The sequence below is a fragment of the Gouania willdenowi genome, chromosome 20 (genome assembly GCF_900634775.1).
Source record: "Gouania willdenowi chromosome 20, fGouWil2.1, whole genome shotgun sequence".
In the NCBI taxonomy this organism is placed as follows: domain Eukaryota; kingdom Metazoa; phylum Chordata; class Actinopteri; order Blenniiformes; family Gobiesocidae; genus Gouania; species Gouania willdenowi.
The window spans coordinates 24,228,827-24,256,570 of NC_041063.1; the positions used below are offsets into that span (position 1 = coordinate 24,228,827).

General features: G+C 36.1%; 4 protein-coding genes across 12 annotated transcripts in view; 2 read left to right on the forward strand and 2 right to left on the reverse strand.

The window, feature by feature from the left end:
• The window catches only part of LOC114454443 (myosin-16-like), a 153,674-nt gene extending 143,150 nt beyond the window's left edge, over nucleotides 1–10,524 (forward strand). Inside the window, exon 8 of one of the 2 annotated variants that reach the window (XM_028434917.1) lies at nucleotides 10,436–10,524. In XM_028434917.1, coding sequence (XP_028290718.1) covers nucleotides 10,436–10,492 — 57 coding nt within the window. In that variant the 3' untranslated portion in view covers nucleotides 10,493–10,524. Of the gene's footprint in view, nucleotides 1–8,331; nucleotides 8,381–10,435 lie in introns of those variants that run through there. The other variant, XM_028434918.1, reaches the window with a different exon arrangement.
• gpr141 (G protein-coupled receptor 141) lies at nucleotides 721–4,503 on the reverse strand. The gene is made up of 2 exons (XM_028434916.1): nucleotides 4,083–4,503; nucleotides 721–1,842 (listed from the first exon to the last, which is right to left on the reverse strand). The coding sequence occupies exons 1-2, from the start codon at nucleotides 4,140–4,142 to the stop codon at nucleotides 925–927; spliced, it is 978 nt and encodes a 325-aa protein (XP_028290717.1). The 5' UTR covers nucleotides 4,143–4,503; the 3' UTR covers nucleotides 721–924.
• pign (phosphatidylinositol glycan anchor biosynthesis, class N) lies at nucleotides 4,744–20,320 on the reverse strand. 2 transcript variants are annotated; one of them, XM_028434911.1, is made up of 29 exons: nucleotides 19,906–20,320; nucleotides 19,321–19,587; nucleotides 17,551–17,672; nucleotides 17,383–17,481; nucleotides 17,180–17,286; nucleotides 16,899–17,023; nucleotides 16,689–16,819; nucleotides 15,412–15,531; nucleotides 15,267–15,307; nucleotides 15,118–15,177; nucleotides 14,637–14,729; nucleotides 14,492–14,547; nucleotides 14,321–14,399; nucleotides 13,219–13,401; nucleotides 12,972–13,111; nucleotides 12,782–12,881; nucleotides 10,469–10,561; nucleotides 10,290–10,381; nucleotides 9,470–9,575; nucleotides 9,279–9,387; nucleotides 9,079–9,181; nucleotides 8,349–8,451; nucleotides 7,542–7,628; nucleotides 7,410–7,465; nucleotides 6,718–6,793; nucleotides 6,550–6,623; nucleotides 5,686–5,728; nucleotides 5,548–5,600; nucleotides 4,744–5,458 (listed from the first exon to the last, which is right to left on the reverse strand). In XM_028434911.1, exons 2-29 carry the CDS (start codon nucleotides 19,545–19,547, stop codon nucleotides 5,335–5,337), a joined length of 2,802 nt encoding a protein of 933 aa, XP_028290712.1. In that variant the 5' UTR covers nucleotides 19,548–19,587; nucleotides 19,906–20,320; the 3' UTR covers nucleotides 4,744–5,334. The 2 variants fall into 2 exon arrangements, with proteins under 2 accessions (XP_028290712.1, XP_028290711.1); XM_028434910.1 differs by having other exon boundaries at nucleotides 4,745–5,458; nucleotides 13,201–13,401.
• Nucleotides 20,321–20,533: 213 nt separating this feature from the next.
• Nucleotides 20,534–27,744, forward strand: part of relch (RAB11 binding and LisH domain, coiled-coil and HEAT repeat containing) — a 44,063-nt gene continuing 36,852 nt past the window's right edge. For 3 of the 7 annotated variants that reach the window (XM_028434904.1, XM_028434905.1, XM_028434908.1), the window contains exons 1-2: nucleotides 20,535–21,096; nucleotides 26,593–26,682. In XM_028434904.1, the coding sequence (XP_028290705.1) occupies nucleotides 20,643–21,096; nucleotides 26,593–26,682 (544 nt within the window). In that variant the 5' untranslated portion in view covers nucleotides 20,535–20,642. Of the gene's footprint in view, nucleotides 21,097–26,592; nucleotides 26,683–27,744 lie in introns of all 7 variants that reach the window. The other 4 variants (XM_028434906.1, XM_028434907.1, XM_028434909.1 and 1 more) reach the window with 2 other exon arrangements.

A 27,744-nucleotide genomic window follows, 5' to 3' on the forward strand; every position in this document is an offset into this window, starting at 1 on the left:
ATCTTGGGAAACTTGGAAATATACTTCAGTGGGAATGCTCATCATCCTATTCATACTTATAGTATATAGTAGACAGTATATATACTCATGTATATATATATATACACATATCAGTGTATAGAGTGAAATGAATATGGTAAATTAGCTCTTTGTTTGGTCAGACACAAAGTTCTGAACTTTAATGGACAGAACAGTCTCCAACACAACTTCCAACTATAGTTGCACGTTACCCACGATACCCATGGTACCTCGCGGTGCCAAATTGTAACGGTTCCTACTATACTAGAAATTCCAGCACTACTTAGAAAACCCAGAGCGATCTTTTTTTTTCGTTAAAATTTTTTTATTTACAGAGATATTTACAATGTACAAACAATATTTTCAAACTATATACATACAAAAGAGGGATAACATCCAATCTCATAAACCACCAGTGACATCACCCAGATATATGCATACAAATATAGTTTCCTCAGGCAATCAGTTCCTGTTTATTGCATTTTATCCTCTATGGTTTATTATGTTGGAGAAGAAGCATTATTGTCAAATAGTTTTTTTTTTTTTTTTTTTTAAAAGAGTGGATTTGTTATCCTAAGTTGATTATTTATATTAGTCAAATGTAAATTGATGTGCAAAGGAAACCATATAAATTATAACTTAATGTATTAAATTTTCTTATTGCTTATATGATTTTGTTCATGTACTCTTATCATGCACCAAACAACACCATAAGTAAATTATACGTATTTTCATCTTGTACAAATACATTGCAGTTCATAAAAACAATAATTAAAAAAAGGCATCAGTATCGCAATATTACCCGGAACCATGATACTTTGTCTGGTATAGTATCGTGGTTACTCATTTTGGTATCGTGATCAACTCTACTTCCAACACACATCACAAAACCAATATTGATGTGGCTTATACAGTTCCAGACAAGCACACATTGCAGGTTCTCCTCCCGAGAAATGTGAGCATGTCCAAACAGATGAATGCGGTTAGACTCAGGAAAACTTCATTGAAATCCTCAAAAGTTTTGTTATTTAAGTAATAGAGGCGAAATGCATGATATGGAATGGAGCAAAGCATGATGAGGGCAAAGATGAAGCTCTTCAGCTGAGCCCTAAACTCCTGCTGGGACGTCCATTCCTGCGGATGCTTCTTGTATAAAACTCTCAGGACATTGGCTTGGAGTGCAGTCAACACAAAAGTTACCACAATAATAACTATACTGATAATGTAGTTTATAGGTTTTATTTCCTTAATGTTTTTCCCAAACTTAAAGCAAATGTTCTTATTCGTTCTGTCTGTGTTTTGACCATACAATAATAAGGTGGTACAAATACCCATTACAACCAAAACGATCCACACCACAGCGCTAATAATAAGCGCATGCATCCTCTGCACAGACGCGAAACACGCGGCTTTGTTGTAGAATGTCATCAGGCGAGAGGTGAGGATGATCACGTAGAGGATAAAAGACACGTACATGTGGAAGTGGATCATGCAGCTGACCATTCTGCACCAGTTTTCACCCAGATGCCAGTTGTTTGTTGCAAAGTAGTAAATCCTGAAGGGCACCGTGAGCAGGAAAACAAAGTGAGCGAAGATGAGATTGAGTATAGCAATGGAGGTGAGAGACGAAGAACTGGATTTTATGAAGTGCATCATGAGGCTGAGGCTGATGGTACCGCAGACAAAAAGCACAGAGTACATGACCAGTAGGACTACGTGGAAATCCTTGTTTGGTTCTGTTTCTTCCGCTGTTTTATTCGATGGAGTTGAGGTCATCATGGGACTGATGGCTGTAGACAACATGCTTTGGTGTTTGGATTCAACCTTTAAAAGAGAGAGATGAGGGTTGATTTGTTGTGAATTTTAAGATTTTAGAACTACTCTAGAACTATTGGCCTTTTTTTGCAAATGAGATTATCTGGCATGTACGGAAGCGGATTAGGGCCAATTTTGATGGAGAAAATAAGTTCGGAAAAATCAAAGAATAAAGTCCAAATGTCGAAATTAAAGTTGAAATTTTGAGAGTAAAGTTTAATATATAATGTTGCAATTACAGTCGAAAAGATGAGATTAAATTTCAAAAGATGAGATTAAAGTCGGAATTTTAAAAATGAACTCAAAATAGAATATTGTAATAAATGTTGAAGGTTTGCTGCAAAAGTCAAATCTATGGAAGCGGATTGGGAAAATTTTGATGGAGAAATAATTTTTGGCAAATCAAGAATGAAGTTAAAATGTCGAGATTAAAGTTGAAATTTCGAGAATAAAGTTAAAATATAATGTCGAGATTAGAGTCGAAAAGACTAGATTAAACTCGGAATTTTGAAAATAAGGTCAAAATACAATATCGTGATAAATATCAATGGTTTATTAATAAAGTCAAATCTACAGAAGCAGATTAGGGCCAATTGTTACGGAGAAAAACATTTTGGGCAAATCAAGAATTAAATCAAAATGTTTGAATTAAAGTTTCCAAAATTTTCAAGAATAATTTTTAAAATATAACATTGAGATTAAAGTTGAAATTTCAAAAATAATACAATATGGTGATAAAAGTCAAAGGTCTGCTAATAAAGTCAAATCTACGGAAGCTGAAAATTCACTATATGACAACAAACATCATTGCGTCTACAAAATGCCGTTTATCAATGAATGCGTTAAACTATACTTCAAAGTTGGGATTCAAAACAAACGGATTATTTCTTTTTTAGCTGATAAACACAGCATTGTAATCTCTTTAAGGACTTTGAAGAGATATTGTTCAAATGTAAATTAATTCAGTCCGTTTGTGGCTATTGAGGAGCTACGGAAACAGATTAGGACCAGTTTGGACAGAGATTGTTGGTGAATTGGCCCAAGCCCACTGAGCAGACCGACGTTGAAACAACATTGAAATGACGTGATGGCCTGATGTTGAGAAGACGTCTCTTGCGGGTGCAGAGTGAAAGTTTTAACGTCTTTTTCGGACGTCGTCTGGATGTTCGAAAACGACGTATTCTAGACATCCCAAAAAGACGGAATAAGAAAGGTGGCCCATGGTGGGAATCGATCCCTTGACCTTATGCTTTCAATCGCACTTCCTTACCTAGCATATGTACATTTGAATGACCAAAATTTGTTGCATCGTCAATAAAAGCCAGATATTAAACTCTTCTATCCACAACATTTTTCAAAGGTACATTGTCAGTTATTTGCAACGTTTACCAAATTATTTGTATGAAACACTATGACAAAATGCAGCATTAAAGTACGTTTTAAAAACTGTTTTGCACTGTAAGAGCATACAATATCGTTAATTTTGGGGAATTGTAATGTTTATATCCATTTTTAACGTTCTTGCTGTGTGTGCGTTTGTTAAATTAACCTGACCCGACGACGTCCAAAAACTTGTTCAATGGGAGCTCGACATTAATTATTTCTTAAAAAGATTGCAGAGCATAATGAATGTTAATGAAGCACACCTGGATACATACTTAGTGACTGTGGATAATACTGAATAATTATTTTTAATAAACAGAAGCACATACACACGCATTTGTCTGTGCGTGTGGTTTTGCAAGACTGTTTAAATTTCATATGAGAAGTGAAATTGCTTCAAACGTTGAACGTCATATCAAGGTCCAACAAACCTTCAACTTTTAACACGATATTGTATTTTGAGTTTATTTTCAAAAATTTGACTTTAATCTTGTCTTTACGACTTTAATCTCGACATTTTGACTTTATTTTTGAATTGTCCCAAATAATTTTCTTCATCAGAGTTGGTCCTAATCTGCTTCCGTAGGCATGGGACTGGACTTTTGTGCAAAATTTGGTGATTTTTGAGAAATTGGAAAGTAGGATTTTATGAGAAAACAAATAATCATAATGAGGAACAAAACCTGGTAAATAAAGGAAGTATTTTTGGTATATTTTCCTTGTTTGAAAGCCATTAATATCTAAGAATGACAACTACTGACAAAGTAGAGTAATGGGCAATCTTACCACTCACTGTATACAAAAACACTGACAGTCTTGTAAATTAATTGACTTATTAAAAAGGATTAAAAGTGTATGAATCTTACCTTCTCGCGACAGCTGGAATGTTGTTCAGTCCTATATATCACATCAAATACATAAAACATCAGAAGAACAATCCTAGTGCTGCACTAGTGTGTGTGTTAGATTGCCTTCTCCTGCGAGTGTGTGTGTGTGTTTCATTTGTTTCAATGGTATGTCAGAAGTTAAGCGTTTCAAAATGATTGTTAACGTGTTGGTGTGGTTACAGAGGTGACTACAACGACCCATTGCAGTGCAACCACAGAGCCAGTCACTTCCTCTCTCTCTTGCCGGCTCTCACACGTACCTTTTAATTTGCCTTTATGATATAGAAAACCAATTTCCTTTATACTAGACATGAGCCATTTCATGTCCTAGCAACAACTTGTCTAGGTTTGGGTCTGGAACATGTTTGGGCCTTCAGTAAATAACTTAGCATATGCCTCAGCTCCCTGTAATTTGATCAGCTTTGAGCTATGCACATTGGCCCATAACTGCATGTGGGAATGCAAGAAGAATTCTGTTTTAATTTATAGTATAAAAGTTACTCTTTCTTGGGACCTAAAACAATTTTTCTTCATTTTGATTTTGATCCCCAACGTTGGGTTATTTCACCACTCACCAATATTGAAAATTGTTACATTACATTATAGCTTTTGATTACGTGAACTGAAAATGGAACTTCCCCAAAAATCTCACACGTATGTGAAACGTTTATTGTCAGTGAACGTATGTGCAGAATAAAGAGTTACAATAGAGAATTTGCGAGCCTTAGTTCCCATAATCTGCTGTTATGGTCACATGCTGTGATGAAAGTGTTATTGTGTAGTTTTTAGCAGATCTGCTTTTGGCTGGAATTGTTCTAAATGGTAAATCCTTTGAAAAAGTATACATATATATTTTTAAAAAGAGTTAATAATATTTACCTCTAAGTTCCTGTTCCTTTTCTGTACCTGCTTATCTTTAAAACAAAACAAAAAAAATACAGACTGCATGTTTACTTTTATTAATATATTCTAAAGTATCCATACAATGCATGAAAAGTCACTGTGTGTTTGTAAAAAATGGCAGAACAAGCATTCTTATTGGTAAAGGCTAATTAACAGCTGAAAACTCAAGTAACATCAGTCGATAATAATAATAATAATAATAATAATAATAATAATAATAATACAGAAATTCATACAGTGTAAACTACTCTGAAATATTAGCACAGCTCAAGTTTTATTCCTTTTTTATGACAAGTTATTCAAAACTATTTTTATTCCAAACCCATTTCTAGGGAAAGTGGATCTTGGTTCTTCTCCACAGGATTATTCTTTTGGAAGTGAGGACGTGTGTGAGCACACTGAGCAACATTAGAAAGATGGTCATTGACATTACGATGACGTAATGGCTGATGCTGCGACAGAGGAAGAAAAAGAAAGCGTTATCATTATTACCTATAAACCACAAAGATATTGTTTAACACTTTTACAAAATTCAGCTTACCTCGTTCCAATATCTAACCAGCTACCGTAATCCTGCACCATGAAGAAGAAATGCTGAGGAGAAATAAACCGTATCAATGCTCACATGTGTTGAAGGAAATAAGTTTGTTTTTAAATGTTTGGAAGAAGAAGAACTTACCAGAGCCATTAAATCAGAAATAACCAAAACAATCAGAAACAGGCTGAAAGTGAAGGAGACACGAGTATGAAAACAGGGTTTTTTAACCTTGGGGTTGCCTGAAATTTCTAATAATAATGACATTTTTCAAAATGATTAAAATTAAAGTTTCAAGTGTTAAATAGTTTTTTAGTTTTTAGAATTATATTTTCAAAATTAAAAAAATTAAAAAAATAAAATTTTAAAATAAAAAAATAAAGAAAAAGAATTTAAATAAAGAAAATAAATTTGTAAAAAAAATAAATAAAATTAAATAAAACATTTTTAAATTTTAAATTGTTTAATTTTTTTAAAAAAATTAAAATTTTGAAATAAAAAAAATGACAATTTTTTTAAATGAAAAAATTGTAATTTAAAAATTTTAAATAAAAAATGAATTTAAAAAAATGAAAAATAATAAAAAGAATTTTCTACATTTTTTAATTTTTATCTATCTGTGTGGCACAATTAAAATAAAACAACACCTAATTCCACATAAATAGATATACAATGCAAAAAGAGGCAGAAAGCTCAAAGAGTTTATTTCTTATTATTTTGAAATGAAAACACCACACTGTCTCGAATAACTGTATTCTATACTTTAATTTTCTCAAATATAAATCAAGTTCAAATAAAATGCAATATAAAAACATCCGAGCTGGCGTTTATTGTTACTTTGTGTCCTGATACTGGACACACTATAACAAACATGATCAAAAAAATAATTTTAGAGACAAAAAAATGTGAAATTTGTGATATAAAAATGGGGTCACAACAAGAAAAAGGTTGGGAACCACTGATCGATTCATATTATCATATAGTTTCAAGGCTGTGGTCATTTATTACCTCCTTGATGAAAGCTGCGTCGACACTTGGATCGTCTCAAACGTACACATCACAATAATGAAAGGAATGATAACCTGGACAAAAAAAAGAGCAATTAGTTCATGACTACGTCTAAACACATAAATCACAAATCAGAGCCTTTTATTTTGACATTTAAAATCCCAATACCTTCCACATCATGAGAGCTCCCATGATAAAGGGGTTGAAAACGGTGAGGAAACAATAGACGGACGCTGGATCGAAACTACAGACAAGAAGGAAAAAAATGAGACAATAATGTACATTAAAAATGCACAAGTTTCAGATTTTTGGATGAATCACAAATCATTCAAGTTTGTAAATAGTATTTATGATGGTAATTACTGGAAAAAAGGCTTTTTGAGGAAATTTTTTCGATTGACATCATCAAAATCTAAACTAAAACAATAAAAAAAACTAATTAAATTACACAAATCTAACACAAAAGGATTTATCATGTACAATACAAATCCAAAAAGTTTAGAAAATTATTACCATATGAATATACACATAGCTATATACTTTTACTGCACTCACTGTTGTGTTTAAATTTAACCAGGCCCCCAAAATAAACACAAGTCGGGAAACAATGCAGCAAAAACTAATTGTTATTATTTATTTGTTAGTTTATTTGTCTGTCTGTTAGCAGGATTACGCCTAAAAAAACTTTAACCATAGGAAAAAAATTACATAAAACTCATAGATGGTGAAAGAACAAAAAGATGCAAAATGACCACAAAAACCTTTGTTCTTTCCTGTATTAATGCTCAGATTAGTCATGTAACTGCAATAGAAAATACCATTAACCAACACATGCTGTATATACACACACTCACACATACCTGTTAATAGATGCTATGTTCCCAGTCCCAAAAAAAGCAGTTATTATAAAAAACACCTGTTAAAATACAAAGTCAAGGAAAATCTACAAAGTCAAACATTTTCCACTTAAAGATTCTTGTAAAAAAGGATACAAAAAAATATGATCTTCTGATGTCATCCAGCTTTAGCTGTCGTATCCTGCTGATGTCGATATTTGCGGCAAAATCAATGGAAGATACCTGAGACAAAAGTTACATGAATCTGTGAAAACCACATTTATTTATTTTCTGAATAATATCCACTGTTATCCAGGAAGTTTATTATTATTTGCACCATAGTAAAAATGGTGAAAAAGGGGGTGAAATGGGTTTTAAAAACCACAGAAATTGGTTAGAAGTTGCAAATTAGGGTGGCCAAAAATTAACAGAAAAAGTGGTCTGAAGAGTTCAAAGTAGGAAATATTAGTTTAAACTAGCAAATAATGGGCATGATAAATAGTGAATGTGGTTAAATTGGCAAATAATAAGCATGAAATATGATGAAAAGAGGTTAAAAGTAACAATATTGGGTCAACACATGTGACATTAGGTGAAAAAGTGGTGTAAATGGTTTATATATGCCAAAAATGTCTTGAAAGTGGAAAAAATGTGAAGAAAATGCATTGAAAAGTGGCAGAAATGGGAGTAATGTAGCAAAAATGCATTAAAAGGAACAAAAATATGGCAAGAAAAAGTGATGAAATTAGGTTAAAATGTTTGTTGGCAAGTTTGGTGTATTTGTTCAAAAAATGTTGAAGCCACCACACAGTTGAGAACCACTGCTTTATTGGAGCAAACATTGGCGCACAGAAGTGATGTGAAGTTCCATCAATAACTTTAAAAGCTTTTAAAGCCTTTAAAAGCTCAGAATAAAGTGGGATTGTTATTGTTCTCTGTTTTGCAGGCATGTGATGTCTTTACCTCTTGTCTGCCGGCGACACCTTGAGCGAGCAACGCTTCCTGTTCAATGTTGATCCACGCAAACATCAACCATGATAACACTGGGGGGAATACGGCCTCAGACCTGGGTGGGTTTATATAACCTAATATGGTAATGTTTCATTTATTCAGCCAACTTTTTTCATGAAATTTACTTTGATCTCATGACATGTTTTGACTGCCGACTGTCAGTCTTCCTCAGAGGCATCTCTTAAATATGCGTGTTGGCATGACATGCATGAAATTTTATATGCATTTTTGTCTGTGGGATGAACTAGCAGCTGTCTTAGTTTAGTGTACGGTTTTACGGCATGTTTTTTCCTTATTCGTTGCATTGGGTCTGTTGTGCCCCAGATGTATGGTATGTTATCATGTGATAACAAGTCTGCAGTATCAGACCACTGCAGAACAAAGAAAATCATCGGACGACAGGGGGCGTGGCCAGCCTGACAGAACTGTTAAATTGGCCACACCCAGAAAGACATCATAAGGACACATCAAAGTGATCAGCAGACACCTCTGAGGAAGACTGACAGTTGGCAGTCGAAACATGTCAGGAGATCAAAGTAAATTTCCTGAAAAAAGTCGTCTGAATAAATGAAACCTTAACATATTATTAAAAAAGAAGACAAAATGAACTTGCTGGAGCCTAGCATGGAACACTTGTTGGAGCTTGACGTGTGTGTGTGTGTGTGTGTGTGCGTGATCTTACCCAGTGCTGAGCAGGAAGTATGTTGAGGTGAGGGACAACAGGATGCTGAGGAGTCGATGGAATATACGTGTTGAGCTCAGCAGAGGTATGACTATAGAGGAGGCTGGGAAAACAAAATAAGAGGCTCATTGCATCTAAATACATGAACTTTCTTGACACAAAACAATAACTCGTGTGGTGTAGCTCTGTCATTGACCTACCTAATGTGCTCCAGCTAATAATCTGGTTCATTAGTGGTAGACCTTGTTTCTGCAGCAGGCTGGAGTGTGTGAGCGATGGCACATAAGCACACACGGCCACGTGCAGCATCTGTGGCGTTTGACCAGGAACAGATTGTTGTTGTTGCGACAATCTCATGCAAACACACACACGAGACACGTGTTGTAGTTACCTGAGCGACGAACTGGGGTCGGTCACTGGTGTGCAGTGGAGTCTTGTGTCGTGATGACCAGAGGTAACAGAACGACGTGAGGAGAATGAGCAGACCTGCACACATACTGAGGACAAAAATGTTAGTCAAATGCAGGGTTTGGTCAATTACATTTTTCAATTTCAATTATGTCTTAAATTATCCATGTTCAATTACGAGTGACCTGCATTTGTTCTAATTACAATGATAATTTTCCACCTGAAAGTCAATTACAATTAGCCTAAAAATAGCATTAGCCTAGCATTAACATTAAGATAGCATTAGCATTAAACTAGGAATATCAATAACCTAGCAATAGCATTAGCCCAACATTGGCATTGACCTAGCAAAAGCAATAACCTAGCATTAACAATAGTTTAGCATTAGCATTTGCCTAGCAATAGCAATAACTTAGCAATAGCATTAGCCTAACAATAGCATTAGCCTAACAATACAATTTGTCTCGCATTACCATTAGCCTAGCAACTATTTCAACTTGATTACAAATCAATTACAATTACAACAACAACAGATATTTTCAATTATGATTACAATTATAATGATGTCATAATTATTATTAATTACTAATTATGATATTACAATTATAATTGACCCCAACTCTGATCAAATGTTTCAAATTTAAAGGCATATGGGATGAAAAAAACTCACATTTTTTCTTCTGAAATTTGTTTGTTCCTCAAACTGTTGTTATTCTAAGTAACTTTCTGTGAGGTCAGTTTTGATGAAACGCTGCAGTGCACCAACCTCTAAATATAACAAGAAAAAAAGAGAAAGTACTCACACCACATCCACATTAGGTTCTCTACCCACAACAGGCATGAGAGGAAACGCAGCCAAACACAGACAACCAAGAAACCAGCTGAGTGAGCGCCACTGCAACAGAGAAACATCATTAGTAATTAGTGTGTGATGTAAATGTGATTACAGAAGCTAGAGTGTGTGATGGAGTTCATGATCTACCTTGGCTTTGCTGAAGAGTCCTGAACAAAAAGGCCAGAGAGCGAGAGCAGCCAGACCGATGGTCAGCACGGAGCGATGGAAGAAACTCACCACCTGGGAGCAGCACAGGTCCATCAACACACACACACACACACACACACACACACACACACACACACACACACACACACACACACACACACACACACACAACCAAAAAAACAATTTTTGTGAATATTAAAAAATATAAACTTTTCATCAAAAAAAAAAAAAAAAAAATACTAACATTGTTTGCAAAATTTCAGGACATTTCAAAGTTGTAAACCTAACGGGAGATTTTCAAAGTTGGATAGTTGGCCCTTAACAAGGATGTGAAATATAGCTGGGAAACTAGCATCATCTAAAATATCAGCATCACTTATTTAGAAGTTACTCCCAAATTCTGGTTAATTCCAATACATTTTTCCCAAGAAAAGTTTATATTTTTGCATATTGATGAAATTCTCTCTTTGCAACCCTAATTATGAACACTTTGACCTACCTATTATCCTCAAATATTACAAACACATTTTACCCTTGGGGCCAATCTGACCTTAGGGTTATTTGCCTCCAGAAAATGATTTTCAGAAAATTGTTGACCAAGTTTTTGTGTTTATTTGTTGAATACATAAATAACCCCTTGATAATGAAACCTTGACCTGTTCTCTAGCACCACCATCAGGACAAACCTGTAAATTACAGTTATTTTTTTTCTTGAAAGGTTTTCATCCAAATCATCTCAATCCTCACATTCTCCTCTATGTCACTTTCACTGTGAAAGAGCTGTTCCAAAACCTCATTGACAGTAAAGTAAGCTTTTATATGTTTTCTCCTCTCTTAGTTTGCATGAACTACCAATGTCCTTGTGGGAATACCCCGCCCTCCACAGCGCGGCAAATATCAGTTCTACTTTGGCAGGTGTGAGTAGTAGGTCACACATACACACACGCACATCCATGCACATGGTGTGGGAAAATTCTCATGAGAATATTGTCGTTCCCAGAGGAACACCAATGCGTGCAATATGTGTTCAGCACTAAAAAATAACATCATGATTTTTTTTTCTTCTTTTTTTTCTCATCATGATAATTTAATGCCTAATCAATTGTGCACATCAAATTAGGATAATCCGCATACCCTTGGTTCTCTGGTTATTCCGTTATATCCAAATCAATATGACAAATAAACAGTGTGGTCATTTAGTTTTACTGATTTTAAACCAAAAGAGAAATACAGAAAAACTAGATTAGCAGCGTTTTTCTGTTGTTGTTTTTTTTAAATTTGTTCTGTTTGTGTGATATTTAGTTTGCTGCACCTGGTTTCCCTCCCCAGGTCCTGGACCAGGTCTCCACACACAATAGGACTGTTTAGCTTTTATTTCAGCAGTTTTCTGGTCCTGCTCATGTTTAATTCAGTCTGTGGATGTTTTAGCTCATAAAAAGGTTATGTTTTGTTTCACGGTGTTACAGTGCAAATAGTATCCAAATAAACTGGTGACTGACTATCGAGTGTGAGGCTGGTGTGAGGAACAATAGATGTTAGAAATTCTACCATTTGACACTTTTGCAAAAAAATTACAGCTTTTTTGAGGGTAGTAAAAATGTTTATTTTGCACGTTATAAATACCGCTAACCGCAGCGGTCAACACACACGGCAGTTGATCACAAGAAACGAGGAGCACCAGTAGATTAATTACACCACCTCTGGTTCCACACATCATGTGCATGTTTTACGTAACGTATGTTTTGGTTTTGATTTATTTATTTATTAATAATGTTTCAATTCACCAGTAATGTGACTAATGTGTTGCTTCTTTTTATGTCCGGACCAGGAGCAAAAGTCCGCCCAGTCACCAGATTATCTGGATACTATTTGGACCACAACACTGTTCAGTAAAGTTGGCAGATATTCACAGATTTGGACTTCCAGCATCTCTTTACCATCGGTGTGAGGTGGACAACATGATACAAGATCATTTTTTATCAAACGCAGCAGAATAAAAGTCCGTCTGTGTGTCCACTCTGTGTGGTGGGATTAAAATATGAACCAGATTTAATTTTAGAACAGAAACACGCTGCTTGTTTGGTTTTTCTGTTTCTGGTTTTAAATTAATTAGACAAAAAAAAAACAATCCATTTTTTCTATTTTTAATTTGGTTTTGAAACGAAATAACCAAAGAATGAAGAGTACACGGAGTTAAGGATAAGTCAACTATTATTTTTTGACCGATAAACATTGAATGGGGTCAAATTGACCCCAAGGATAATAGCAGGGTTAAATGAAAGTGGTGCTTACCAGTAGCTCAATCCCAAATGCTACAAGTACAAAATACCTCAAGCATTTCCAAAGGGGAAGAGAGTGAGCAGACTGAACCAAATCTGTGAGAGTCCCTGACCTGAAAAAAAACCACAACAAAATATCAGCACAATTAAATAATGAACTTTTAAGGCTTTATAATAAGATAGAGTAAACATTTTCCACTCACTCTTTGAGTACACAGTACCACACAGGAACAGGTAGCAGACAGTAAATATAGTAGGTCAAGGGGCTTCTTTGCACAAGCAGGAACAGGATGATGAGCAGCGCCACGCACAAACACAGCGTCAACAGCTTTCTGCTGGGAATCTGCACACAGACCAGTGATAAGGGCTTTTAAAGGGGCCTTAACAGGTGTTCGCGTGTCAGAATAAAGAGAGACGAAAATGTCACTCCACCGTGTCGGTTTTTCTGACTTTCTGAACGACGTCGGGGGGTCGGCTGAGGCCTGAGTGCGTTTTTAGAATGACTAAGACCACGTATGAGGTCCAGCCGATGAACCCCATCACCACACTGCAGCCCAGGAAGAACCTGTCGTACTTGTGGTAGTAGACTAAACCTTCCAGGGAGCGTGTTATCAGGGTCTGACAAAGAGAGATCTGACAGAAGATGGAATAATAAACACGAAGAAATAATTCAGTAAAAACACACAACAGAAAACAACCAATCAATGTTTGTATTTCTTTAATTCTTTTACAGTATAGGGTCATTCCATGTCATTTGAAATAATTTTCAGGACATCGCATGCGCTACGGTCTCAACAAATTCAGAAATTTGTACCAATTGTTCCTTGATTATTCAATAGTCACATTGTACATTTTTAGTTTGATCGAATGAATGCTTTTTGAGATATGGACAATTTAGTGAGGAGGGTATGTGTCGATTTTTGTGCGTCCTTATTTTTCTTCCATTATCAGCTTCCAATATCTCAGGAACTACATCACATAGGAAAGTGTAATTTGGTATAGTAATACAGCTCCACCTACTCTCTCAGAATATACAACAATATCTGCTATACATCCTATCTGGTGGACATGCCAGCTCCTCAAAATTGGAAAAAGGTTTGTCAGGGTTTCGGGCTCAAACATGTAATCCCTGTCATTTTATAAGCTTTGAACTATGTACATAGACTGTTAAATAAATAAATACATATTGTTTTTTTTTTTTAAATATATATGTTTTTTCTGATACAATAGTTTTTATTTGTATAGCAAATATTTTTATATATTCTGAGAGAGTAGGTGGAGCTGTATTACTAAATTTCAGTTCCCTATGTCGTGTAATTTTTGCGATATTAGAAGCTGAAATGGAAGAAAAATAAAGATGCATGAAATCACTAAATTGGCCATATCTCAAAAGGTATTCATCCACACAAACTAAAAATTCACAATGTGCCAATTGAATAATCACAGAACAATTGGTAAAAATCTCAGAATTTAAGTGTGTGGGCCATTTGTTGAAACGACATGGAATGACCCAACACTTTTATTTTTTTTCTACTGGATTGCTGACACTCACAGCATCCTCGTACTTCTGAAGTTGGATCAGGATCCGAGCCTTATTGGTAATTTCCACTTGCTTTGATTCAGTCAAAAATCTTTTGGTTGAAAGGAAACAAAAAATAAAAAAGATCACCAAGATATCAAAAGTCACACAAACTATTATTTATATTTTCAAAGTTGACATTACTGGTATGGGGTGAAGAGAAACGATAAGGTCGTCTCCTTTTTCTGGCTCATTTTGGTCTAGAAAAAACAGAACACACACAGTTCAGTCCAGCAATAAATCTGCTTTTGAAACAACTTTTATAAGAAAAAATTGTATCTTGACGAACCTTAAACTGCTCCAGTATTTGAATAGCATTGGTGTACATGCTTTCTGCCTTGAACTCTTCACTGTTGTTAAGGTAGAGAAGAGGCAAAACACCCTGAAGAGACACAGAGAATATTGACTAACATTAGAAATATGTAATTTTACTAATCAAACTTCACTTTTAACAGTAAGAAAAAGTCATTTCTATTGTACTTTTTTTTAACGCTTTCAATTGCCACTTTAAAAAAAAATCATTTGGGGTGAAAATAAGAAAAAAATATTCAAGATATTGCTTTTTTTTCTTAGTAAATTATCAAATTTGCCTCAACCTTTTTTTCTGTGATTGATTATGAGAAATATATATATATATATATACATTTTTTTTAATTTAACTGAAATAGAACATTTTGATAAGTCATAGTTTAATATCATGGTGGATCCAGAACAAAATGTACAATATTATGAGATTAAGTGCAATATTTCCCTAATATTTCACCACTTACAACAGAGTTGACAGGAAAAGGCACGCCGATGAGAGAAGCCATGAGGGCTGCGATGTCAGCCTGCAGACAAACACGTAGGAAACGTTATTTTCAGTCTTTCTGCTCCTGCTAACTGAGTTCTATTCATACTTCAACACTGTTAGCTTCACCTGATTCACATCCACTCTACGAACGTGCTCTAGTTGCCAGTCTACAATTAAAAAAAAAAATGGATTGAAAAATCATGAGATACATCACAGGGTTAATAAAACAAACCGTGGAGGAAATTAAATTAAACGAGTCATTCTTGAATACCTTGCAAATATCCATCAGCGTAAGGTTGGACTTCATTGACTCTCTGGGCTTTTTGGACACCAGCCCCCCACACCACTAGTGGGGTGAGGGTTTCAGAAGGGTGGCCTGCACCATGCGAGCCTGCAGAAGCGTTAAAGGAGGAACATGGATATAGGGCCTGTACTACATAGCTGGATTTCCTCTTATCACACTAACTTCTGGTATTTATTCCATGTGCGCTGTACTACAAAGTTGGCTAATGTCTTACAGGGCTAAATCACCATGGTAACTTAGGCTGAACACCTAAAATGGTCGGGACCAGGTTTTGTTCTTGATAAGATCTGCGCGAGAACTAAAGTCCCGCCTCCTGACCAATCAGTTCTCTCAGAAAATGACCTGCCCAATAAAAAGAGGATCATTCTGAAGACACGTCGCTGCGTGGATCTGACGTGACGCTGACAGGAGAGAGAATATTTAGGTGTAAATGCAATCCAAACAAATAAATTAATATCTGATGAACTGACCTTTCAGACCAATACATTCATTAAATTATTTGATTATGAATGTATTCTGTGGCGATGCAGAGAGCCTCAGTCCCATAGTGGTTCTTGAGCTTTTTTGGCTCAAGTACCCCCTTTGTCCGACTACCACATTTTGCTCAGAATACTGTGAAAAAACAACTTATAAAGCATAATGACGAAATGAATGAGTGATAACACAGTTTAAAAAATCTCATTTTATAAATAAGTGAATGAAACAGTATTTAGTGCCTCCTGAATAGATTTATTTGTGTAGTTTTTTATCATTTACCGTCATCTACCAACACTGACCCTTGTACTTTCAGTTTGTGTTCTAATCAAGATCATTTCTATCATTTTTTTGTGTCATTTTGTGGGTTTTTGGTGTCATTTTGTGTCTTTTGTCATTGTTTGTCTGTTCTTTTTATTATTCATAATTATATATCATTTTATTTTGTGTGTTTTGTTGTCTGAATTATGGATTTTAGTTGGCAAAATAATATATTTAAAGAATTATTCCTCAATTGTGACATAAGTTGCTCTACACAGTTTCTCCATGTTTGTGATTGGTGTGAATCTCCACCTCTGTCACTGGAGCCACCTGGCTTAGGTAAACGTGTTTATATCCTGCTTCATAGTACAGTGGATCTCTGACGAAGAATATTTGGTTTCTGTGAGATATCCCGGATATATGTACAGTATCCAGCTTTGTAGTACAAGCCCTAAATGACACAGTATCTGTAAAAAGCCAATCAATCGCCATCGAAAACAAACACTTACCCCAGTTGGTCATGCCGTGATCTGAAGTGAAAACGTAAACCGTTTTACCATCGTAACCAAAAAACTCCTCCACTGTCGACACCAGATCAGCAACACCAGAGTCAACCAGGCCGATATTTTCCTTATATTCTCTGAATTAAAAAACAACAACAAAATAAAACAATACCGTAAAGGTCAACTCAAGACATGATGCTCATGATGTCTGCTTACTTGGACATTGGTCTGTGGGCGTGTCCATTGGTGTCAATGCCCAGCAGATGTAAGAAGAAAATGTTTTTATCCTCGAGCAGACTGGCCCCAAGAGATGAGTTGGACTTCACTGACTGAAAGAATGACTGCAAAAAAAAAACAAGTCACATTTCTACTCAAATTTAGTTAAAATAACACCACTGCTAAAAAAATACACATGGAAATCTTGGTTGTAGTTAAATTCCGAGCTATGGTATTCATTTAAAGAATGATTACTAAAAGGAAACCTATGTGTAATGTACTTTAACTTGGTCGAACACCCAGCGGTCCAGCCTGGAGGCATCAGTGGAGGCAAAGTCCTCCTCCTGAGCAGGATACGTGTGAGTATACACATGGTCTCCACTAGCACCTGGAAAACCAAAGTAGGAAATATAATCCACCATAATGGATGTCTTCTTTTCATTCTTTTTGAATGTGTGTCTACTGTACGTTGGTGTGTGTGTACCTTTGGCAAACATAGGCAGGATATCAGGGCTGCCCCAACACCAGGTGCGTCTGCTCTCATTAAACACAGAGTCGAACTCCACAGGATTCTCCTTCCAGCCTGAAATCACACAACAGAAAAGGTCGGCTCCAGTAACAGGAAATGTGACACGCAGATACGTGCTCTTACCTTTAGCAACTGCGCTGACGTCCTCATAAAACCCTGCAATGAGAGCAACATGACCAGGCCGAGACTCGGTAGGTACGCGTGTGTGCGACACACCCCATGAGCCAGTGTTCTCGATCACGCTCCTGATGATAGAAAACAGACATCAGCTCACATTGGTTTCATTAAGCAAAGTATCATTGAGAACTTTCCTTAAATATTGATAAAGATCACATTCGTTGAGATTTTTATGCATCCTCAAATTACAGATTTTCCTCGATTGATAGGACGCTAAGTTCCAATCACTGCACACAGGCACCAACCAACTGCACACATTTCTCAAAAACAGGACTCTAAACGTCAAAACCTTGAACACAATTCATGGTTTTCACACATTTTCCAAAATTCTTGCACTCTTTTTGCAAAAAACTGAAAACATTTTTGCTCATTTGAACACGTTTTTCAAAAAGTGAACATTAAGAGGCAGAATTTGGACACTATTCCAGCACAGCTGTCACAATTAAAACACAACAGGTCAAAGTTGAAAACATTTTTGTTAATGAAGTGCTCACTATAAAACATGCTGGGAAGCAACATTTGCATTAGCATTAGCAATCCAAAATGGATGTCAGAGGAGCAAGAGGTCATGTTGGAAAAATAAGAAGATGTGGACAACCCAGACCATGGCACCTGGTCCTGGAGCATGACCCAGACAAAGACCAAGACGGGCCCAAATACATAAATAAATAGATTGCCAGATACCATACAACATCCAGTTTCTGTTGACTTTCTAAATGGACTTGGAAAGGCCTACTGGCACAGGTACATCAGTGCGTTTTCAAGAAGACACTGTTTTTGTTGTTGTCTGGGACAATGTTAGTTTTCAAAGAGGGCTAATGGTTCAATATGAACCCTCAATTGGAGTTTTGTTGTTTTTCTGCCGCCATATATTTCTAAATCCCATAGAAGAATGATTCTCTGCATGGAGGTGGAAGGTATGTGACCAACAGCCATACATTCTGCAAAAATCTCTTGTAATGGTTTTTGCATGTAATGATGTTTCTATTGATACATGTCAGGCCTGGATCAGACCCAATTTTTCTTTTTTCCACGTTACCTGGCCAGAGAAAACAAAGCTTGTGATGTTGACGAGGTCCTGTGTCCTGAACACGCTGAAATAATTGATGCAGACGTGCTTTAATATTGGAAGTGTCTCCTAGTACATAATACGTATCTATATACCGCCAGTGTAACCGTACGAAAGATGACATTGCCAGACCTTTTCTAAGCGTAATGTCTGTGTTTTCACCATGTCAGGATGGCCGAGTGGTCTAAGGTGCCTGACTCAAGAATTCTTCCTTCTGCTGCCGTGGGTTTGAATCCCACTTTTGACATATGTTTTTTCATTGTAACATCTTTAACACAGCAAATTCCACCTTAAAAAATACATATACGAAAAAACATTTTAGGGTATTTCCTGGGTTAGGGCTAAAATAAAGGTTAGCGGGGTAGCTAAAAATAAATATGAGCTAAAATAAAACAGACGGAACATTAAGTCACACGTCACATTTTGATAAAGTGCCCTTCTGACTCAAGTTTTTAGTGCTTTGAGAATCCTCATAAAGAAAATAGAGTGCAGTGTTTGGGGAAATGTGTGCTATTTTTCAGGAACAGTGTCTTATTGATTGAGAAAAACTGTAATACATCATGGTGCTGAAAACAACATACTTCTCAGTACAGCATGTGTCCCACACCACAATTAATCTCATTGTTTTGTTGTCAGTAACTGCTAACCTGATGTAAGGACTTCTGGATGAGCCGTTAGGGAGCAGGCTGAACAGACTGTCTGCTCTCAGACCATCAGCGACCACTAAAACCAGTCTGGATGCAGGAGCCTTCAGTGGTATGGACTGGGGGGTCATGCCATGCACCAATGGAGAGGTGAAGTAGATGTCAAAGATGGAGATGAAGAACACCACGTGGACTATTAGGCCAACCAGAAGAAATGTGATCATCCTCATTTTGAGCGTCCACACCACACTTCCTCGGATCCACTGGTAGCTAAATAAAAAATTAATACATTTATTTTTATGTTTGACGTTAAGTTAGGCTAAAAAAAAACTCTATATAAATTGTAATCAGGAAAAAATTAAGCCTTTTTTAATCTTTATTTGCATTATCTGTAAGATATGTACCTACAGGTAACATATTTACAAGAAAAATAAGTCAATTACTACGTGAGAATGAATAGACATTAGACATGAGTTAATCCCCGAATTTGGACTTGTTTATAGTAATGTACTTAAACAACAACTACAATTGTATCTGCTAGACTGCACACAGTTACATCATATTAAGTAAAACACAAATTATCATTACCTGCACGAAACCTCGGCCGAAACTTTCCATAAAGATAGCACTAGCTCCCTTTAAAATGCAATTCAATTGAGATCTAGGATTTACTGTATCTTTGACTATCAATCAAGCCATTCATTCATCTTTTTAGTCACAATATGCTCCGTTTATCTTCGTTCATAGCCAACGACTTATACAGTGGTTCTAAGGGATAAAGTCGTTGTTGTGTCAAACAAGATCAACATAATCTTTACGTCCGCACGTCTTTCTAAGAAGATTACAAGAAATTCAGGTACTACGGGTGCTCAACTTCCTTGTTGTGATTTTGACGTCGATTGGTGACGTAAGGACGTTACAAGTGTATTGTGGGTAATATAGTTTATTAGCCTGAAAGAAAAAGCTTTACAACGTCCAAATATGCATTTGTTTGTTTGTTTGTTTTTTACATTTGAACCAAGTTATAGTTTTGTTATTTAGGTTTTTATTTTTAGTTTATTTTCTTAGTTTATCTAATTTGGTAAACGTCAACCCAACTTCAGCTGTCAAATGTGCCCTGCCCATTTTTCCATTCAGTATCCAATGATCTTTCAGGATTTCATGAAAGAGGCGGGACTTTTGTGTGTCGGGCCAATCAGAGAATCGCATTTGTTCCTCTCATTTGAACCGCCTACCAAACCTTGGCAAGCTTGATTTTCATTGAGGAAGGAGCTAGGCTCATTAGCTGCGCTAGCTGAGGTTGCTAAAACCTTAATAGTGCAGTAATGGCGTCGGTCAACCCGTTTAATTTAAGCGACTCTGAGGAAGAAGCCGAGCGGCGTCCCAATGAAACGGTTGACACGGAGCGGAGTCCGAGCGAAGGGGCTCCAGGGCCACCGCCGGGGAACCATTTCTCCCCGTCGGCTGAAGCCGAGCCTCCGACGCTTCTGCTGTCTAGCAACCGAACGAGCCCCAGCGGGGAGGGCATCTCAGCGTCCGCCGCGGCCACCGCCGCTATGTCGGGCATCACCGACACACGGGTGTCAGTGGATGTCATAGCTGCGCAGCTCCTACGGGAGCAGTACATCCTCACGGCCCTGGAGCTACACACGGAACTACTGGAAGCTGGCAGGGAGCTCCCTAGGCTGAGGGATTATTTCTCCAACCCGGGCAACTTCGAGCGACAGAGCGGTACTCCACCTGCCAAAGACCAGGCTCTTGGACCAGGAGGACCCCTGAGTAAGTATGCGATGAATGGTGTCTGACGTAAAAACCCTTTGGGCTAACTTATGATAGCTTTTGGTTTGGAATCGATTGATGTCTTGATATCTGCTAGCTGCACCTGTACTCCTGCTCCCAGGCCTTGACCAACAAACAAGCCGCTGTATTGGCTGTCAGTGTCACTAACACGAAACTATCTACAACTGACATTTAGGTTTGGTGGCTAGAGGTATACATTGCCATGAATCTAATGATACGCTACGATTCACGATTTGCGTGTCACGATACGATATATGCCGATATATCCCAATTATTGCTGTGCATTAAATCATGATTCAAGATATTTAACGTTTTCTATTTTGGCAATAAAGAATATGACAATATGGTATCAAGATGTATCTCTATATATTTTTTTTTTTTTTTTTTTTTGCTTGTTTTGATTTGTACAATCAGTACACATCACATCATACAAGTATTTAATATTATTCATACAGTACAGTCAGTGTCCTTCTTTACAATTTTTGCATATTTCTGAGATATATATTTATAGCTGATATTGTATTAAAATACTTGTTTTAGGAGTCACTGTTTTCACTACTTCTCTGAACATGTAAAGCAAAGTTAGATGGATTACTGAACTTCCCCTAACCAAGACACACTACAGAACTCACTCATACGTGCTGTCCCATAGAGGAGAAAAAGCCAATACGTGGAACATATTGTGCAGCAATAAATGTGCCTATGTGGCATTTTGCATCAGAAAATTTTACCCAGAATTGCATTTCTGGTAAGACTTTATTGAGTTAAAAATATGAAGATTTATTTAATTTTCGCCATTTCAACCATACTAAACAACACGATATACATCACAATAGCAATAATTACAAATTTCACCTTCACAAGTACAAAATAAAATACAATTTCTTTATTTATTTAGTTTGATTTTTTTGTACTTGCAAGAACAAGTACGGTAAATGGTAACTAACTGTAATTCAAGTGCAATATATATAAAAAAAAAAAACAAGTGGTAGTGGTATGTTTATCAAACTGCCAAACTGTTTTGTTTTTTTTTCAAAAAAAAGTTTAACTTTTGCTTCTACAACAGATAAGTTCTTAAAATCTTAAAAAAAAAAAAAAATAATAATAATAATAATAATGTGCCACATACATCTATGAAATTGTCCAGTATGTTTTATGAATATGAAGTGTAATCAACTTCCAAGCTAAAATGCATTGAAGAGTGAGGTAGTTTAACAAGGTCTGATGTGGTTCACTGACTCCTAGTGACCCTACGCAATTCCATGTTTTGTTTTTTGTAAAAACTTGATTAAAAAATCAATTCGGAAATTATTTGGATTGATAACGATAACATCGCCATATATTGCCAAAACAATTTTTTCTTACATCCTGACATGCTGTTTAAAATAGTTGTTTTGTTCACCTGACTGAGGTTGTAGATAGAGAACAGATGTAGACAAGTAAGCAATAACTATCTGCTTTTGTAGTTCTATAAATGGGCAATTTTGTAGGTTTAAGTTTTTTGGGGTGGTCACATTGAAGGAAAAATTACATTTTCATACATTCTGGACTGGTAGTCTTTCTTAGGATCACTCATTAATCCAACAGGATTAACCTAAACCTACTTCTTAGTCATGATAGGAACCCAATGAAGCAATATTGGAACTAAACCAGTTCCTTGTTGCAGCCAACCAGTGTCTGCTATGCTACCTATCCAATCCACCAAGAACTGGAGATGTGTTGTACGAAGCATTCCTACTCATAAAGAAATGTGCCATGCAAATACAACCCAAAGGTCACTGCCTTAAGCACAAATATGTCAGGACTGCCATTGAGCAATAGGAGTGTTGACAGGAGTGTACTGTCTAAAAAAAGATAAAGAAATAACAAAATCAAATCAAACAATACTATCGGGAATATGGCTGTCACTGATTAATCAACATCAGTCAATGGATCAATGGAAGTATTAACTTTCTGCAGCAAGGTGATTCTGTGGCTCTGTGCTGTGCTTTCTGCATTATAACCTGCTGTTTTTAATTGGAACTATTAAAGAAGTCCACTAGTTAATTGTTTACAGTTACATTTAGCCTTTTTTCCACTTGTTTACTGTTTGAGAATTGAGCAACTTCATTTTCAGCAAAATTATGCGCCGTTGTTCTATGAATCTGTGATCACCGCATTTATTTATGTACCTGCATAATATCCACTGTTATACAGGAAGTTTATTATTTTTTGCTCCATAGTATCTAGTCATTTTAAAGATGTAAATTCTTGTTTTAATCAGAATGAAATAAAATGGGTTAAAAGTGGGGGGGAAAGGTAAGGTCCAGATATTGGTTAAAAGTTACAAATTAGAGTGGCCAAAAATGGAGAGAAAAAGTGGTAAAAATGGTTCAAAGTGTCAATATTGGAACAATTAGTTAAACTGGCAAAAACTGGGCATGATAATTTGTGAATGTGGTTAAATTGGCAAAAATAAGGATGAAATATGGTGAAAATAGGTGAAGTGACAATGATGGGTCAAAATAAGGTGGGAAAAGTGGTGGAAAGTGCCTAAAATGTCTGTAAAGTGGAACAAATGTGCAGAAAAGGCATTGAAATTTGATGGAGAGGTGGGAAAAATTGGAGTAATGTAGCAACAATGCATTAAAAAGGAGCAAAGATATGGCAAGAAAAAGTGATGAAAATAGCTTAAATTATGGCAAGTTTGGTGTAGTTGCAGAAAAATGGTTAAAGAAATAAGCAAAAATGGGCTCGAATTGTCCAAAAAATATTCATAGTTTCTTGAAAGCATCTGGGGACCCCCTCCCAGTGTTTCAAGGCCCCAAATGGGGTCCCTACCCAAAGGTTGAGAACGCTGATGTACATCACATGGATAGCAATGTTCTTACTTTACTGCAATTCGATAGTGATTATCCAGTTTTTCTGTAAGCTTTACATTCTCTTCTATTTAATTTTACTACTCCAAAGAAAAAAAGATTACGCCAGTATCAAAATAAAAGGTGCCATATCTCACGAATGTGTGTGATTTGCCACCTCAACCATATTTTCACCTAAAAATAAAAAGCTCCTTGTTTGCTTCCGTACTCTGTGGTTAATTCTAGAACAAGTGAAATAAAAAAAGTCCAAATCCTAATTCCTTTTGACTATTTTGTCATGTGCTTTTATCCATTTGATTAGACATAGACCGACGTCATGCTCAGTCTAATCATTGTTTTATTTTGGAATTACAGCTGAGTATTTTTAGCACATTGATGTCGAGTGGGTGCAAGAAGCAGAACATCAGTTCTAGAATATGTATATACAGTTAAATAAATTCACTTTTATACATTTTTGGAGTTATTTGAAGGTTTGTTACTTCAATAATTTATTTGACCTTACTTTCTGTGTCATAACATAATGCCACGTGACATATAATTACTTTAATACTGACCTGAGGCCAGATAACGGGCATCCTGTCAGGTTACCTTAATCATGTGCCTGCTCGTAGAATTCACCATCAACAAACCAATGTGCGATATTTTTATTTATTAGTGTAATCACATTTGTCACAGAAAAATGCAGTCATTTTCTGGAGCGTGGTAGCAGAGTTTTATGTGTGACTCAAACATCATAGGAACTAGAAGTCAAAGAAGCTTTTAATGAGCAGTAGTTCATGAAAAATATCAAAATATCTTCAAAGATTTCAAACTGAAATGCAAGAATGTTTCAGCCCAAGGCCATGACATTTTTCTGCCTTAACCAGAGACCTTGTGTGATCACTGCAATGATCTTTTCACTTGTGCCTCAAGGGTTCCCCTGGTACACCCTGGTAAAATACTTGAACAGATTGTTCATAGTACCACATAGGTTGTGCATGAATCATCTGTCTGTCACTTATTGATGTGGAATATCATGGTATTTGTGCCATCGTGTATAGTCATCTTAGAGATGCAAATCCTTGTTTTAATCAGAAATAAAATGGGTTAAAAGTGACCATAAATGGTGGAAAGGTGGTGAAATGGGATTTTTTTAAAACCACAGAAATTGGTTTAAAGTTTCAATAGTGGCCAAAAACTGACAGAAAAAGTGGTGAAACGGGTTCAAAGTGTCAATATTGGAACAATTAGTTTAAACTGGCAAATAATGGACATGACAAACTGTGAACGTGGTTAAATTGGCAATAATAAGCATGAAATGTGGTGAAAAGAGGTTAAAAGTGACAATAATGGGTCAACATAATGTGACATTAGGTAGAAAAAGTGGTGGATAGGGTTTATAGATGCCCAAAATATCTTGAAAGTGGAAAAATATGCAGAAAAGGTATTGAAAAAGTGGCAGAAATGGGAGTAATGTAGCAAAAATGCATTAAATGGAGCAAAAATAGATTTTTTCAATATATAGATATATTTAGTTTTTTTAGAATAGAATGTCAAGCCAAGAGAAAAGCTAAATAATCACTAACGAATCATGATAACTTGTAAAATCACAATAAATTTGAATTGGCAGTTTCGACACCCAGGGATACTAATGCAGATGTATTCAATTTTATTCAATTCATCTTTATTCATATTGCGCAAATTACAACAGTCATCTTGAAGCGCTATCAAAATATTATAATATAAACTAAGAACATTGCTATGCTGTATGTGTTTTGTATAAAACAAACGTGAAGAAGAATCTGTAACCATTGGGAAACTCCATTTTCAGCTGCTTCTCTGAGCCACATGACACAATAAGGCATGTCCCACTACATTGCTAGATTTTGCAGCAAGAAAAAATGATCTTGTTTTAGCTGTCACTTGTTCCCTTTGGTTGCAAGGTCACACTTGTCACATGACCCGTATCGAATAAGTGTCATCCTACTTGCAACATGCTGTGTTAACATTTCGCTCCCACATATCACAAGGTTGGTGTGTCAAGTGAGGTCCAAAGAGTTTATTTATGAATAAATAGTTTTTTTTAAACCAGCATTTTCATCTCCAGTAATATTGACACTAATTATTATTTTAGTTCAGGGGCCAAATACAGGGCAGTTTATCTTTGGTGGGCCACACATTGTAGTTGGGAAAATTACTAATTTAATCATTATTAAGCTCTAGTTTGCACTTCCACATATAAATACATTTTTAAATATGTAAGACATCGCTAATATAAAAACAATAAGTGACAGATATCAATCCCTGCAGAATCTTCACTTCCAATTTATTTATTTATTTTTTGTGATTTGCAGAGATTTTGTAGAATAACTTGAGTGAAGTTGCAGGATTTTGAAAGAATTGAAAGTTATCTTAACAATTACAGGTATTTATAACTCAATTAGTTGGTAATTTACACAATGACTCTTGGTTTCTCTGAATTTTTGTGCCTTATTGCTACAGGCTGAATTGAATTCTCTAAAAGGCCGGATTTGGCCCCTGGGCCTTGAGTTTGACAGATGATTCTGATGATGCATCTTCTGGCTGTTTAGTGCAACAGTGTATTGTCTCACTGCTCCCTTTGATTCCCTCTGTTCAGATCGAGCCGGCAGCATCAGCACCTTGGATTCCCTGGACTTTGCTCGTTACTCTGACGACGGCAACAGAGAGACAGATGAACGTGTGGCAGGTAAGAGTAAGACCAACCAAACTGTCACGCTTTCCCCCAAGGACAAAGATAAGGTGAGGAGATAATTAGCCTATCCAAATCTTTATAGTGATTTGGAGAGGTAAATAAAAGCATATTTGGGGACACGCCTACGTAGCACGTAGCAAAATTAAGAGAGCTTTACAATTGGCTTTTAATGGACTGACTCAGATATAAGGGATCACTAATTTATATAAACAAAACCTGGATCAGAAACCAGGAGGATTATAAAAACGAACCTGTAACCACTGCCTAATAGTCAGAGCTGTCTTCTGTCACATTTAGCAGGGGTTCTCAACCTGGGGAGGGGGGTCACCAGATTCCTTCAAGAAATTAAGAATATTTTTTGAAGAATTTGAGCCCATTTTTGATTATTTTTACCCTTTTTTGTAATTACACCAAACTTGCCATATTTTAACCTATATTCATCATTTTGTCTTGCAATATTTTTGCTCCTTTTAATGCATTTTTGCTACATTACTCCCATTTCTGCTACTTCTCTATCAAATTTTAATGCATTTTTTGCACATTTTTTCCACTGTCAAGACATTTTTGGCACTTATAAACACTTTCCCACCCACCTGTCTACAGTGGGTCTCTGGCACTTTTATTTTGGGGGTCGCAGGCTGAAAAGGTTGAGAACCACTGATATTTAGAACTATCGTGTTCCAGTGCGTCATCATTATGTGCAGGACGTGCCTGCATTTTTCAAAGCCCACATTTTTCAAAGCAACACTCCTTCCCCTGTGGCCTCTCTCATTTCAAATTTAACAAGAGTTTCAGCTAAACTATTAACATTTGTGCCTGACATCCATGGCAAGGCATTACTACACAGTATGAGGTTTGAGAGCAGGTTTTGGAATGAGAAGCAATCAAACTTGCCAGGTAACTTATTAATAATAGTGAAAGGATGCTTTTGTCATGGTTTTAATAGGATTACTTTCTTTTTGTTTAATAGGTTTTCTTAAGTGTTGAGCTTTGCCTTTCATCATGGGCGAAGTGGCGATTCTTCCCTCACATCCAGATATTAAAGTAATAACCATG

What these genes read in the sequence shown, in the direction of transcription:
- pign (XM_028434910.1), bottom strand. Translation starts at nt 19,547, where the DNA reads ATGAGGATGATCACATTTCTTCTGGTTGGCCTAATAGTCCACGTGGTG. An exon ending in TCACGGCATGACCAACTGGG is followed by an intron (nt 15,532 to 16,688) that starts GTAAGTGTTTGT and finishes ACGCTTCTGCAG; the next exon opens with GCTCGCATGGTGCAGGCCAC. An exon ending in GACTCTTCAGCAAAGCCAAG is followed by an intron (nt 10,382 to 10,468) that starts GTAGATCATGAA and finishes TCTCTGTTGCAG; the next exon opens with TGGCGCTCACTCAGCTGGTT.
- gpr141 (XM_028434916.1), bottom strand. Translation starts at nt 4,142, where the DNA reads ATGTTTTATGTATTTGATGTGATATATAGGACTGAACAACATTCCAGC. An exon ending in ATTCCAGCTGTCGCGAGAAG is followed by an intron (nt 1,843 to 4,082) that starts GTAAGATTCATA and finishes TCTCTTTTAAAG; the next exon opens with GTTGAATCCAAACACCAAAG.